At 47.4% G+C, this 15572-nt stretch overlaps 1 protein-coding gene across 8 annotated transcripts in view; it reads left to right on the top strand.

Annotated features, from left to right (window-relative positions):
* The window catches only part of Sipa1l1 (signal induced proliferation associated 1 like 1), a 288200-nt gene that overhangs the window by 263889 nt on the left and 8739 nt on the right, over window positions 1-15572 (top strand). For all 8 annotated transcript variants that reach the window (XM_041658470.1, XM_041658472.1, XM_041658465.1 and 5 more), the window contains 3 exons: window positions 8101-8337; window positions 9091-9256; window positions 14612-14858. In XM_041658470.1, the coding sequence (XP_041514404.1) occupies window positions 8101-8337; window positions 9091-9256; window positions 14612-14858 (650 nt within the window). The remainder of the gene's footprint in view (window positions 1-8100; window positions 8338-9090; window positions 9257-14611; window positions 14859-15572) is intronic.

Below are 15572 nucleotides of genomic sequence, written 5' to 3'. Positions count from 1 at the left end.
CCCGCCTGTAACCCAGCTCAGTTTTGTGGATGGGTATTTTCTAGTGACCTCATAAGCTAATGAACTGTTTGTGCCAGAAAAGCTCTTTCCTGGGAGTGGTGAGGGGGCTTCTTGGGTGGAGCTTACACAGGCTGCTGGGCTATCTCTGTGTGTCTTGTCTTACAGCTGCTGTGTTTAAACTTTGTCCTCCAGATTCTCAGTCTCTTTCAGAGGATGCTTCCCTCTTTGTTTAGAAATTGTTCCATTGTTTCTGTATGCAGTGGGGTTTTTGCCCTAAATCTTTTCTGACTGGAATTTACAGTTAATTGCCTGTCTTCTTTAGCACAGCCCCCACTCCTCCACCCTCTATTCCCAAGTACTGAGAAGTGAACTCAGGGCCTTGTATTTGGTTGCCAGATGCTGTACCACTGAGCCGCATCTCCAACTCTTTACTCTTTGATTATGAGCAGGGTTTTACTAAGTTGTCCAGGCTGGGTTTGAACTTCTGATCCTTCTGCGACAGCCAAGGTCCCAGGCATGTACACCAGGTCCAGTCTTCACCTTTCTCCCTCTGTTGAGAATACTGTTTCTTTAAGTATTATAGACTAATTCAGAATTTGAAGTTGCAGCCTCTGGAATTCGAAACCCAGAACTTTGGTTGAGCTGTGGGCATCTCTGTTTCATTTGTGCAGAGCTCTGCATGCAGTGAGCATGGGGATGCATTGCTTTACTTGTGTGGAGCAGCCTTCAGCCAGGCTGGACGAGGTGTCTTGCTGGATCTCCTCCAGCTGGAGGAGTGATGACTGTTTTATCTGTGCTGTAGGGACCAGCAGGAGTAGAAAACAGAACCACAATGACTGAAAAGTGAAGTGCATGTCCAGCAGTGAGCCCTCTGTCCAGGCTTGAGGGTCTGATGCAGAGCCGCCCCACAGCACTGCCCCTCAAAACAACCTTGGCTCAGCTGACATGGCAAGGCCAGGCCTTCCAAATGCGGGAAGTAGAGGCCAAAGCAGTGGGGCAAGAGTGGGTGCCATTATTTGCCACTTGGAGCATCCTCTCAGGGGCGAAATTATGCGTATGCTCACTAAGGAGAGGCAGAAGGCAGAAGAGGTTCCCTGGCCTCCCCGCTGGAGCTCGGCCCTCCTACTACAGTCCAAACACTCTAACCTAAAGAGAAGTGATTTGGTTCAGCCAAGTTCTTTCTAATCATGAAAGTAAATACTTGTCTTTTGTTTTTACTTCTAAGGTTAAGAGATCTGGTCGATTCTATTTGCTTTAACGTAGCTTTTGGATATAAGTCAATGACTATATGAAAGAAAGGGAAAAAAATGTATTGTGCCCTTTACCACAGGCAAGTCAAGCAAGAGACTCAAGAATGTGAATTTGAACCCAAAATCAATGCCGTGTCTCTTCTGCCACTGTCCTCCAGCTCTGTGGCCTGTGACAGTCACTCCAGGCCCGTCTCTTACTGTCCTCTCATGATACTGGCCCTGTTGAGAATGAAAAAAGTCACCAAAAGCATAGCTCTGGAAATGTACCCAAGGCAAGAGAGCACCATTTGTTTTCTTAAGCTTCATCTCTACTACAAGCGGGTGTCTACTTCTTGTTCACAGGCATGTGTCTCTCACAGCTCCCATGATACCTTTTTTCTTTCAAACCTAATCATACCTTTTTCTCAAGCTTCCTTTTTTGTTTCTTTAATTCTCTATCTCTCCCTCCCTCCCTTCCTTTCTTCCCTTTTTTTTTTTTTGATACCAGACTTGAACCTGACACTGTGTTACGCTCCTTAAGATGATAATGTTCATAGGCATCTTGTTGGCTCCTTATTTCCATAGTTGGGTGGGCTAACTCACCTTGTGATCCACAGTGATCTATGAGGCCTCTTCTGCACCCACCTCATTCCCCAGGCTGCATGTGCATGCTCTCTGCTCACCAGAACTTGCTTCTTACAAATGAGCAGCTTTCCTTCCCATGCTCACTCTGCTCCCAGCCAGCTTAAACACCAGACTTCACTGCCCATCTCCCCTAGTTTAATACTAGTGTCTCCTGAAACCCTCCAGAGGCCTGGAACTGGTAGTCGAGAATTAGCCAGTGCTAAACACAGTGGGAGGAGTCCTGCTTCATCATTATCCCCCATTATCTGTCACCCAAAGACTTGTTATTTGCACAAGCAATCCCAGGAAACCCTGTCACTCCCCTCTCCTTGGTCATAGGCCAGCACCCAGCCTTTGCCCAGATTTTGTCACAGCCATTTGACAGGTGACTAATTGCTGCTTTTGCCTCTCTGAAAATACCATCCTTCATAGGCCAGCACTGAAACTCCAGCCCTCTTGCCACGCCCTAATATGATATGTCTTCCCTCTGGCAACTCTCCATAGCAGACAGTGGGCAGCAGCTGTTGCCACACAAGAGAGGATGGTCTCTCTGGTGATGCAGACATTTAGAAGGGCATCCTCAAGCCCAAGTATGCAGGATTGGTACCTGGAAATTTGATTGATGACATCTGTGCTCCCCATCCTGCTGGTTCCTTTCTTTGTAGGGCAGTAGACAAATTCAAGCAGCGCCCTTCCTACCACTGTGCCTTCTGCAGGCAACCAGCCCATCCTATGAAGGCCCATGGGCAGTCACCAGACTCCTGACCTTTATTTGTATTTTACTTCAAGCCATAAGTTGAGATGAGAAATCTGGATGAGTCAGACTGGCCCAGGATCCTGGTCGCCCTGTTGTCCTTTCTTTTATTTTTGTGTGTAGCAATACATGTGTGTCCTCTCTTCCTTTTCAAAACTCATGCTCTAGAAGAACTCAAAGCATCCTAGAGTGTAGATGAAATTGAAGTCACAGAGTCCAGGGACATCCTGCCTGGATGCTCATTGATCTGCTCTGGCCGTGCTCACAGTTAAGCTGGCTTTTCTTAGAGTAGAAAAGGAATCGATATGACATCGTTCACCCCAGTGCTATCTGCTTCTCTTTCCTTTTTGTTCCTCATTCTTACACAGTTCTTAGGAAGGGATTCAAGGCTCTGTGGGTAAGACCAAGCCACAGCACACTGATTTAACAAGAGTTCTCCAGGATCATGAACTGGCCCAGCTGTCCAGTTCTCCCCTAAACTCAGAGCGGTCAGTCTGCAGCCGTCTGTAGTATAATCAAGCTCCCTCCAGCGTCTTTGGTGAAGTATATGGCTGAACTCCTGGAGGTGGTCATAGGCCAGCAGGTAGTCAACTTCAAGGAGCTCCACTCAGAGTCTGGGCTGGAACTGTGTAGGAAAGGAGACTTATTTTGGAAGGTAAAAAGTTTATAAGCTCAGATACCAGTTCTTTGTTCTAGAAAATAAGAGAATCCCTAGAAATGTTTCAATACACAGTTTCTTTGACTCAAGAAAATGTCATATGAACCCACAACTCTTCAGTGACTTTGGCTCCTGCAGGGACCACAGTATTGCTTCAGAAATATGGTTTCAGTTCCTGGATCTGGGCAGATATGACTTGGGGGTATGACCAGGTTAGAGCAGGATGATCAGTTCAGCTGGACTCAAGGGTGGTTCTCAAACCCCGTGCACACTCGGGGAGAGTTTTACCAAATATGCAGACACTGCTCCAGTTTTGCCTTATTAGATCTCTGTCTGGGGTTAGAACTCCAAGGTCAGTGTTTTAAAGGTGTCCCAGGTGAAGACCCGACTTCTACTTCCAGAGGTGTGTACACTAAGGAAGGAAGACAGTTCAGTGAGTTTTCATTCATTTCTGTTTGTGCCTTTGTTTCTACATGCAATCAGTTCTTAAGTGGGGCTGCCTGGTTATAACATTTAGTAAACATTTCACACCGGGACCGAGTATTAGCCGTCATAGTCATGGATAAAATCAAGCAGCTCCCCTTGTGAGGATACACTTGTAAACAGAAGCATCATTAATTAATCTTAATTAATTTAATTTACAATAAAAACTAACGTGGAGTTTTAAATACAGTTTGGGTAAAGCACTGTGTGCATCCATACTCTCACAGCTGAGGTGGATTTCCAGCTTCCTGTTGATTTAGCCTTGTCTTTCATCGTATGTTGAGTGGTTACAGTTGCCAGGGACTATTCTAGGCATGGGACATGCAGTGGCAAGCAAGAAAAAAAAAATTTCAGTCCCCCATGGGTTTATCCCCAATCAGGAAGATAGAGTCCAGACAGAGTCAAGTATGCAGTAATCTGCACTGGGCAGAAGTATTTTGGTAAGAGCCTGCTGGGATCCTGGGAGTAGTGGCCACATGGAGGTAAAGTCCGCCTGTGTTCTAGTACAGACACTCTCCGAATGCCAGTTAGGGAAGTAACAGTTGGATTCACATAGAGAAGAAAACCATACATGACACACACTGGCGTCTCCTCTGAACATTCCCCAACCTCCTCTAATTCTCTCTTGGCACAGATCTGTGCAGCGTAGCAGGATGATTTGTAAATTAACAAACTGTGGCATTTATTTTCTATTCTCCTGGCAAATTATTTCTGTTTTGACTCAGCTTTAGCGTTTCAAACTTCCAGAATTTTTTAATAACTATGGAATATCAAAGTATTTGAAAGTAAAATATGGCAATACAAGGCGTACCTCAAGTACCGTAGATTTCAGAGCCTGGGTCATGGACCACAGCAGCCTCTGGGAACACATGAGAAGTGTGAGTTCTCATGTCGCCCACCCTGTCCCACATGCTGCATAAACGTCTTTGGAGCGGGGATGTAGTCAGCATTTTTAGATGCTGCCCTTTGAGAGCTGTCTCGTGTGACTGTCCACGGCTGCTTATATATCCTTAGTACTTATGTACTAAGTCCTGCTCCAGACGGCAACCAGAGTTAAGGCTTGGGACCTCATAACTGTGTTCTGTGTGTCAAGAGATTCTAAAGCAAAAAATAAATTTTAAAATCTGCAAACCAAAAACTAGAATCTCGTCCCTACATAACTAACAGGCACACCCACAACCCACCATGCTTTCTAAAGCTTGCCTGAGGCTGCCCTCTTGCACTGCGGAAGCCCTTTGACTGGCCAGCACTGCTTCCCTGACGTGTGCTGTGCCTCTGGTGCCTCTCTGTGCACTCTTTAGCCCTTTGAAGTCTTCCCTTTTTCCTTCAGTTCATCCTCACGCTTTGGATCGTCTTTTCTGTAGCAAAGAAATTGGTTGTTTTGACCGTACTGATTTAATACTCAACACTTGGTTTTACACACACACTCTTTTTAAGATGTGTTATTTTCTTTTTTAATTATATATGTATGTCTGCAAAGGTATGTCCTGATGGTCCTCAGAGGCAGGAAGAGGACATTGGTTCTCTTGGAGTTACAGGTCGTGGTAAGCCATTAGGAGCCGAACTCTGGTACTCTGCAAGAGCAATACGTGCTCTTAACCACTGAGCCATCTCTCTGATCCCTCTTCTTAGTTTTAAAAGCAGCCAGATAGAATGTTTATCAAGAGGCAGCATCGCACTCTTTTAAATATATGTTGTCCTTGGAGATGTTGTAGGGGTTCTGCCTGTCATCTCTAGCTGGAAAAAAGAAAATGTGTGGGGTATGAAAGTAAGACAGCCTTTTTTATTCTATCTTTACAAGTTTGGGCCCAGGTCTCTGTATCATTCTGAAAATAGAGAATCTGGTTCTTTGTTTTCTGAAGTAGTCAGACCACATTCATGTTGAACACTCTCCAGACAGATTCTTCCCCAGTACCTGTCTGGCTCTGGTTGCTGATCTTCAAATGCTGATGGGGCCCCTCCCTTCATGTTGCTGACTTCTGCTTTCCTGTGGACATTTTCTCTGAAGGCTAGCATTCATATTGCAAAAGGCAGCAACAGTACGTGTACACCCCTCTGTGAACACTATAGAGAAAGCAAACTAGACCATCACCGACATCCCTGCCCCTCCCTCTGACCCCGCTCCTTCCCCGGTCAGACTCACTTTCCTTGGTTCTGGGTTTAGACAGGATGACACTCTCTGTGTAGTGTCCTTTTCGTCCACACCACAGTGCTGGGGTCTGTCCCTGTGTTCCCAGCCACCTCAATTTGTTTCCTTTGTTGGTTCCAATTTGGGTTATCTCTGGTCTGAGGATAATACAGAGATCTGGATATATCTTAGTTACACTTAGGTGTGCTTTCTCTCAATGTGGTAGGTAGAAAGCGGTTGTTATGTCTGAAGGACCTATCTTCAGCCTCAGTAGAGGCTGTGATCTAGTTGACCAAAAAGGTTTAACAGGAACGCATTACCAGCAGCTGTAAGAGCTGTATCGTGTCCTCTCTGGCATGTGGTACTTTAATTTAGCTGTTCTGGCGGATGTGTGATATTCTTGTGACTTACTTTCTCTTTTCTTGGTACTTGGTGATGGTGAGTGCTGGTGTTTTCGTGTCTTCTATATAGCAGACTTTTCCTTCCCTCCAGCTGCTCCCAAATAACCACACAGAGACTTGATATTAATTATAAATGCTTGGCCGTTAGCTTAAGCTTGTTTTTAGCTAGCTCTTATAACTCACATTAGCCCATTTCTATTAACGAGCTGCCCCAAGGCTCGTTTACCTTGTATGTTCTTCCCATCCTGCTCACTCTGCGTCTCCTGGCATCTCCTCTCGCTCCGCCCTTTTCTGCCCAGCCTTCTCTCTACCCCAGAAATCCTGCTTAGCCCTAGGCCAATCAACTTTTATTAACAATGAGAGCAGCTCGTCTTCACAGTGCACAGAGGGTTATCCCACAGCTCCTTTAGTTAATTTTTCCTTTGAAGTCACTGTTCAGACCATTGCCCCTCTCACTAGTTCACCCAGTTGCCTTGTTTATTTCTAGGGGTTTGGCTTATGTATTGAATAGGAACATATTATTGGATGTATTTTTATACCCCTTTAGATGCAAAGTTCTTTCTTGTTTTGGTTTTCAAGACAGGGTTTCTTTGTGTAGGCCTGGCTATTCTGAACTCATTCTATAGACCAGACTGGCCCTAACTATGGGTCCTCCTGCCTCTGCCTCCCAAATGCTGGGATTCAAGACATGTGCCACCACCACAGCCTGCATGGATATTTCTTAACTTGAATGGGCTTTTGTGATCTCATTTATAAAACACTCTGCCTCTGTTTTAAAAATGTTCTCCCGTATTATGGTTCAGAATCTATGGGTCTTTTTAAATATACAATATAGGTATGGCTGATCTTGTTTAAGGTTTAAGGCCAGAGGAGTGTCAAGATTTGTTTTCACCATATTGTCCCACCAGTGGGCTCTGGGTTTTGTTCCCACCGTAACCCTTTAAAATATTCTGATAGCTTCACAGTTGCAGAAAAGTTGCGAGGATAGAGTTTCCGTGGACCTCCTCCAGCTTCCCTTTGTCATACCTCCCATTGCTGAATGGCTTCTCTGTCGCAGCTGCACATCACTATGGACTGGTGCCTTGCTCTTGTTCATCAGGACAGTTAGCTTTGACAAATAGCACCACCGAGGAATGCCATATTACGTCTGTTGTAGAAGTCGCCTGACCTTAGATTTCTCCTAAGCAGAACTCTGCAATGCTCATAGTGTGGACGTGGGCTCTGAGGGACCTCAGAAAGGAAGTATGGGGATCCTGCCTGTGGGTGGATGAGATAAGAAGAGTCTGCCTTATTCAGTCTTAAAACTTGTCTGGTGATGAGCAGTCTTTGTGAGTCAGTATGAATGCTAGATGCTACAGGAACACGTACCTCTGTGTGCCCTTGGCCGTGGGTGTCAAGGAGAGCTGTGTCCCTGACTTGGTCTCCCTCTGGCCCTTAGTCTGGTCTTAGCATCACTGTAACCCCCAGATCTGGGGAAAGCAAGAAAGACAGACAGACACTGAGACTTCTACTCCTTGTCCTGTCCCTTGACTCTTCTGAACGTCTGTGGGGCCAGTGTATTTGAAAGTGCCCCTCGGCCTTAAATGCTTCTACTTTAACTTAAAGTGCAGACCAAGCCCCACTGAGAGCACTTTGAAAGCAGACAGCTAATGTCACAGGGAGGTCAGGAAGCCAGGTGGCCATCCCTTTTAATCGTTGATTTTTATTCAGCTCTCATTTTTCCCTAACCTCGCCTTCACCCCACCTTGGACACCACTTCTGCGGCTGACATGGTGACCCTGGGTAGACACAGGTGTCACTGTCTCTGTCCTGCCTCCCCACAGCACCATGAGCTCCCGGCACTCTGCCAGCCCCGTGGTGTTCTCCAGTGCCCGAAGCTCACCCAAAGAGGAACTTCATCCCACCACGTCCTCCCAGCTCGCGCCATCCTTCTCCTCTTCCTCATCCTCCTCTGGGCCTAGGACTTTCTACCCCCGCCAGGGTGCCACTAGCAAGTACCTGATTGGATGGAAAAAGCCAGAAGGAACCATTAACTCCGTGGGATTTATGGATACAAGAAAGTAAGAGTTCTTCTCCTTCTAAGTGGTGGTTGGTTTTCTTGGCGCACAGAAAGAGCTAGGGCAGTCTCTTAGCCCAGGATGCTGGGGTGGGGGCTGGTGTCTGAGGGATTGGCCTATTGGAGGGATTTTTCTTTCTTTTTTTAAATGGGAAAAAAATGTTTTTCATGTAATGTATTCTGATCACACTTTTCCCTTTTCCCCCAAGAGATCTTATTTGCTAAGTAATTTTTTTTTCTCTAAATTATTCCTCTGCCTCATTGCTTGAGTAAGATGTACTGTGAAACATTCCGATCTGAGATCCTGAGCTGTCATAGGAAAGAGCTGTGTGAACAACACATTCCAGCCTTCTGTCCGTCACAGCCTTTCTGTAGACCCCTTCTTAGCTGGGCCCATAGGGCCGCGAGGATATCAGAAACTGAGTGACTGCCCCAAAGGATAAAGGCCCTTTCCATGTAATATTCCTGTCTTTTTGCTTCCGCTGTATAAAGGTGGCCCTGGGGATCCGACTCTGGTGTCCTGTCAAGTCTGCTGCTAGTGTTGGCTGATGGGGCAGATGCTTTCCTGTAGAGGAGGGATCTATTTATGGTGCAGATTTTATATGATGTTCCACATTGGCTCTGTTTCTCCAACCAGCACTGACCTGAGTAGATTCTATGTAAACAGGAGCCATACCCTTCTCGCTTGCCTCACTTCCCAGCCCCCATGCCCTTGAGCCAATCCTATGGACTCCATTTTCACCATCTCTCTCCGCAGGCGTCATCAGAGTGATGGTAATGAGATGGCCCACACTAGACTCCGAGCCTCAACCAGGGACCTGCGGGCATCCCCCAAGCCCACCTCCAAGTCCACCATTGAGGAGGATCTAAAGAAACTCATCGACCTCGAGAGCCCAACTCCGGAATCACAGAAGAATTTCAAGGTAGAAGGCAGGCTGTAGTAATGGCAGAGGAAAGCCAGGCGTGATAGGAACTTGGGCTGAGGGTGTTGGGGACTCCTCTTCCTCAGGGCTGAGCACTCTGGCCCCGCAGCCGCATCTCTTTAGTGTGGGTTCCTGTTAAGCTGTCCTTTCTCTGGCCCTCTCTTGTAGTATGTCCTCTTCTGAGTGCATGATTCCTTGGTCTGCACTTAAATGTCATCACTTCTGGGACTCTGGAAAGACACCTGTGGCTCCTTGTCAGTTAGCATGTTCCCCATATGTCCTCCAGTCTGCCTGCTGTCCATAAGGTCCCCTCTCACATGTGTCCCCAGCATGCCCCGCTTCTAATGAGCACAGTAATACTCTCCACATGTCAATCAAAGGAACTGCCCCATGGCTACAGTTCTCTGTACTGAAAGCCTCGTTTCCCCCTGAGAATTCCAGACTGTGCATGTCTTCCCTGGAGCCACATCCTCCTCTGTGCCCATCTCAAATACTCAAATGCAGCATGTCTGCTTTCAGCAGTAGCCAGCCTTCTGCTGGACTGCTGGGCAGGTGTTTCCGCCTGCCTCATTGCAGGGCCTGGAAAGCTTCTGAAGGCTCTCCGCACCTGTGTTCTCAGAAGCATGGGCCTGAGGAATTCCTTCTCTCCCCGTGGGAGGTATTTCTGCTGCCGTGCTTTGAGCAGCCCCAGGAGAAGGGAAGCCACTCCAGGAAGGTCATGGCAGTGAACACTGAGGGTCTCTCTCCTTGAACTTCTTCTGAACCGTGCACTTCACCCTGAGTCAGGCTGACTAGAAAGCTAAGTTTCCGAATGCCGAGCAAGTGATGAGAATGAAAGCCAGCAAACGTCCCCACACCCCAGCCTCCGCTGCAGTCAGAATGAGTGTGTACCAGGGGAGCGGCCTCCAGGCTCTCCTGTGCACGCGTGTGTACATGCAACACCCACAGAGATCAGATATGCCCCTAGACTGAAAAATCCCCATTTATAGGAATTACATATATCCCAAGGGCCACTCTGGGGTTTTGCTGAGAAATAAATGGTTTATTAACGTGATTTATGTGACTAAATGATGTAGGGATACAGCCATTCCTGACTTCTGTCATTTCTGTTTCGGAAGCCAGCACTTAGCAGCTCTGACTCATCATCCAGGGAACAAATGGTTCCCTTAGCAACCTTGAGGAAGATGCACTTGTTAAAACTCTGCAGTCCCAGTTTCGATGTAAGAATTATTTCAGATGTGCTCTTTGAGGTCGGAAGATAGTAAAACTTGCCCAGGAAGGAGTGGTTCCCTAAATCCTACTTTAAAGGTTTTTTGGCTGGGGGTGAGCTCAGAGTTTCCGTTCCTTAGATTTACTCCTGCAGTGGGAGTAATTGGAGGCAAATGTCTGTCTGCCCTCATTCCAGCTCCTGGCTTTAATTTCCAGAATGTATTCTTTTAGCGTTGCTGTGTGCACTTTCTCTGTGGTAACTGACTACGGTATGGGACCCTCTGCAAAGACAGGGCTCCTGCTGGCTCTGACCACAGCAGCAGAAGAATGGAGCAGCAGCGGCCAGTGCTCCTTTCCCGCCAGTTTATCTCTCTTCGTCTGCTTTTGTTTCAGATGAGTTCAGCTAAGTAGCTATGGTGACTTCAAAATGACCATGGTTCTTTGGTGTAAGGCAGGCTAGCATAGCCTTGAGAAGCTTCCCAGGCCAGGCCTGACTCAAGGCTTCAGGCCAGCAGCAAGCTTCAGGAAGAAGCCTAGGAGAGCCATTTCTGGCCTAGAGACTTAGAGCCCACAATGGGCGGGCTTCCTGTCCTGTGATCCGTCAGTCCTCACTTTGCTTCCTGTAGAATTAGTCAGTGCTCTGCCCCCAGCCATGAGAATGCTGACAGAACTGTAACACCCACCCACTGGCAGAATGGGACCGCCTTGTTCTTCCTGCTTCCCAGCCAGTGCTCTCAGGTGGACCAGAGCAAGGGACTCCACATAGCGCTAGTATGTAGGAAAAGCGACTAGTTTCTTGTGAGTGATCAGGACAGGGACAGCAAGGGGTGAAGAGGTCTGAGTCACTGCTGGCAGGAGTGCAGATGTAGGCTGTGATCAAATTGGGGGAATCATTGGTCTCCAAAGGCCTCGATAGTTTTAAATTCACCTCCCTACCAGTTTTTAAAGTAAAATCATCCACAAAAGCTCCATTTGTACTGAACTTCTGTGGTAGAAGATAAGGCTGATGTGGGCTATGGTCCCCACCTAACCCTCTCCCTAGCAGTGAGTGTCCTAAGAAACTCTTTGGGCTCCCTGGAGCATGAGTTGAGACCCTTTTATTTTATTTTATTTTATTTTTTTTTGATTTTTCGAGACAGGGTTTCTCCGTAGCTTTTTGGTTCCTGTTCTGGAACTAGCTCTTGTAGACCAGGCTGGCCTCGAACTCACAGAGATCCGCCTGCCTCTGCCTCCCGAGTGCTGGGATTAAAGGCATGTGCCACCACCGCCCGGCGGAGTTGAGACCCTTTTGCATCTGTCTGTGTGCTCTCTGAAAGCTGGGTCTGACACCCAGCTGGGAGCGTCTTTCCCCAGGACTGACCACACTGGTCCCACGCCCACAGCAGGCACTTGGTGGGTTTGCATATCTTTAAGTCTGGAAGTTGAAGAAGGATGGGGTGAGGTGTGCTGACAGTTCTTAACAAATCAGGGTGCTGCTGTATCTCAGGACAAGAAGTTCCCATGTAGGTTGGTGTCCTTCACACCTGCCCTGCTTCTCTGTGGGTCAGGATCTCATAGCAGCCGGTACAGTGGCCATCCAGAGGACTGTGATAGTTCCCAAAGAGGCAAAACAGGAGTTGGCTTGGAGTTTGTCTCCTGAAATCCTCAGGCTAGAGATGTTCATTGGAAATTAAATCTCTGCTAAAGCCTGAAGTGCTAAGAAAGATAGAGTGGGCCATATTGAATACTGGGATCTGAGAGCTGCATGTGGCTGACAGGAGCCTCGTGTGAAAGTTCTAGAACCTTGAAAACAGAGGTGATTTCATTGTACCAAAACAAAGCTAGTTAGAAATCTATTTAATGCTCACTGCTCTCCATAGAATGGTTAAAGAGCTGTCCCTTCTCTCAGAGACTGCTCACAGTCGCTTAATCTTAGGCCAATTCGTACATACCTTGGATTTAACTCATCACCATTTTAAAGAATAGTTACTGATTTATTTATGTGTATGTGTATAATGGGTGTGTGTGTATAGTTTGTATATGTGTGTTGAGTTTGTATGTATGTGTTTATAGGAGAGCGTATGTCTGCCACGGTGCATGCATCTGCCTTGTTTGAGGCAGACTTTATCTTGTTTATTGCCGGGTGACATGCTCCAGCTCGCTTGCCTGCAAATTTCTAGAGGATTCTCCTGCCTTTGTCTCCCTTCTCACCAAGGAAATGTGTCTTAAGTCAGCATTCTATTGCTGTGAAGAGCTACCCATGACCACAGCAACTCTTACTTAAAAAAAAAAAAAATTTAACTGGGGCTTGGTTCCAGTTTAGTCCATTATCATGGTGGGAGCATGGAGGCACACAGGCAGATGTGGTGCTGGGGAAGTAGCTGAAGGCAGACATGGTGCTGGGGAAGTAGCTGATGGTTACATCCTGATCCCACTGGCTGAGAAGAGATTCTGGGCTTGGAATGGGTTTCTGAAACTTCAAAGCCCACCCTCAGTGACAGACTTCCTCCAACAAGGCCACACCTCCTAATCCTTTCAAATAGTGCCATTCTCTAGTGACCAAGCATTCAGATCTATGAACCTATGTTGCCAATCTTGGATTGCAGACACATGTCACCCTGTCCAGCTTGTACATGGATCCCAGAGTCCAAACTTGGGTTGTCAGGCCCTCTGTGAGAAGTGCTTTTACCCACTGAGCCACCTCCTGACCCCTCATCCTGGATTTTTTAAGTGAGAAGCTTGTTACCACATTGGTCATACTTTATTCTTATTTACAGTGTGTCTAAGTGATAATTTGTGCATCCCTGGAGGGATGAGGTGTTGGGTTGATTGAGATTGATTGGTCGGCAAGAAGGCCCAACTGGTGAAAGCACCTGCCCCAAAAGCCTGAGGCCCCCAGTTCAATCCCCATATAAAACTAGAAGAAGAAGACTGACACCACAGAGTTGCCCTGTGGCCTCCACACATTTGCCAGGGGCACATGTGCCCCCACACATATTACACAATAAATAAAAATTCTTATTTTCCCAAACTAATGAGATCTAGCTACCTTGAGAGACCGAATTAGAGCTTGTACTTTCGTTACTCATGGCAAGAGCCACCTAGTGTGTGTTCATGTTGTTGTTTGTATTTATGTTTATTAGTGTTTTGACTGCATGTTTTTCTGTATACCACATATATGCCTAGGCCTATATAGGGCCTATATAGGGGGTTGCATCCCTTGGAACTGGAGTTGTAGATGGTTATCAGCTACCATGTTGGGTGCCGGACTTGAGCCCTTGGTCCTCCGCAAGAGCACCTAGTGCTTTTAACTGCTGAGCCGTCTCTCCAGCCTTGAGTGTATGAGTTTTGACAATCATCTCCTGGCTGACCACCAATTACACTGTCTGTCATCTGGTAAGCATCTAAGGCTCCCTGTCCCTGTTCCTGGCTGTTCCTTGGCTATCCATCTCTGTTCCTGGGAGTCGCACCCTCATCTTCTAGCCTCCTGGCAGGTGCTGTTGTGATCAGCCAGCATTTCACCAAGCAGTTTTGACAATCCAGGCAGATGCTTGGCTCATGATGATGGCGATGGAGTGTAAGCCCAGGGACATTACAGGATCTGGTCAAAGACATGGGATTCAGATAAGTTCGTATTTAAGACTAGGGGTGCTGGTGCATACCTTTAATGATCAGGTGGATCTCCTGAGTTCCAGGCCTGCCAGGGTTACATAGTAAAGACCCACACACACCTCTAAAACAAACAAAACAATCATTTATCTTGTTGCTCAATACCACATAATATTGATAGATCATGGGTCTGAACTTCATTCTGAGCATGGATCCTAGAATGTAGGATTTGATGGAGCTTCAAGACTAGATGGGGCTCAGGCTGGAGAGATGGCTCAGCGGTTAAGAGCACTGCCTGCTCTTCCAAAGGTCCTGAGTTCAATTTCCGGCAACCACATGGTGGCTCACAACCATCTGTAATGAGGTCTGGTGCCCTCTTCTAGCCTGCAGGCATACATGGAAGGAATGTTGTATATATAATAAATAAATAAATCTTAAAAAAAAAAAAAAGACTGGATGGGGCTCATCCCGAGGCAGCACCTCACTGCTTCACCCACTCCACCTTGGTCTTGTTCTCTACCCTGGTGCCCTGACCCCAGTCTGTCTTCTGTTTTCCAGTTCCACGCACTGTCCTCCCCACAGTCTCCGTTCCCCCCCACCCCTACCTCCCGGCGGGCCTTGCACAGGACACTGTCTGATGAGAGCATTTACAGCGGCCAGAGGGAGCACTTCTTCGCCTCCAGGGCTTCCCTTCTAGACCAGGCCCTGCCCAACGATGTCCTCTTCAGTAGCACCTACCCGTCTCTCCCCAAGTCGCTTCCGCTGAGGAGGCCGTCTTACACACTGGGAATGAAGTCGCTGCATGGTAAGTGTGCCTGCAGCTGCAGCTGGGCAGTCTGGTGGGTGGCCCATGGCCCAGCATGACAGGCAGCCATTTGTTTCCTAGGGGTGTAGTTGTAGAGGGATTCCTACCTCTGCCTCATCCTTCAGTTGCCCCCTGCCTCCTATAATCACAGACCACAGGTCACCTCAGCATTGGTCAGCACAGGTTGTTAGACCTTACCCAAGACCTGCTGAATTGACTTGACTCTGAAAGAACAGTCTGGTAATCGGTGTTCTTGGCAGACGTCCTAGCTGCTGAAATAGCATTGGGCAGACAAGGCTAAGGTGAGATTAATAATCATAGAGATATGTGTCCTGCTTCCCTCAGCTGCCATAAGAGCCCAGGTCTGTAGTTCTTCTGTCTCCTGACCAATGAGAGTATTGTCACTATCCGCCACACCGACTCATTTACTGAGCCAGCCAGTCAGCAGGGCATCTTCCAGGAAGAGAACCAGGGATCATGGCACCTCTGTGTCCTAGCCCACAGTCATGTATGCTGTGCTCGCTTTGTGGCCTAGCTAGATCCCAGTTTGACAGCCATAGTCTGGGACTTCAGCCTTAATCTGCCCAAAGCCACTCCAGGGCTCATCTGATAGCCATGGCCGAGTCCAGCAGACAAACAGCACAGGACCTCATGTCCGGTCCTTTGCTGTGCATACCATCCTGACCAGATTTCCCTTCTGGGAACTCAGCTGCA

Source organism: Microtus oregoni, unplaced genomic scaffold, assembly GCF_018167655.1.
Source record: "Microtus oregoni isolate MIOR12 unplaced genomic scaffold, Mior012 000009F_ref0000495, whole genome shotgun sequence".
NCBI classification, from domain to species: domain Eukaryota; kingdom Metazoa; phylum Chordata; class Mammalia; order Rodentia; family Cricetidae; genus Microtus; species Microtus oregoni.
Note: the sequence above shows the minus strand (reverse complement) of the source record. Positions and strands in the feature narration are given on the sequence as shown.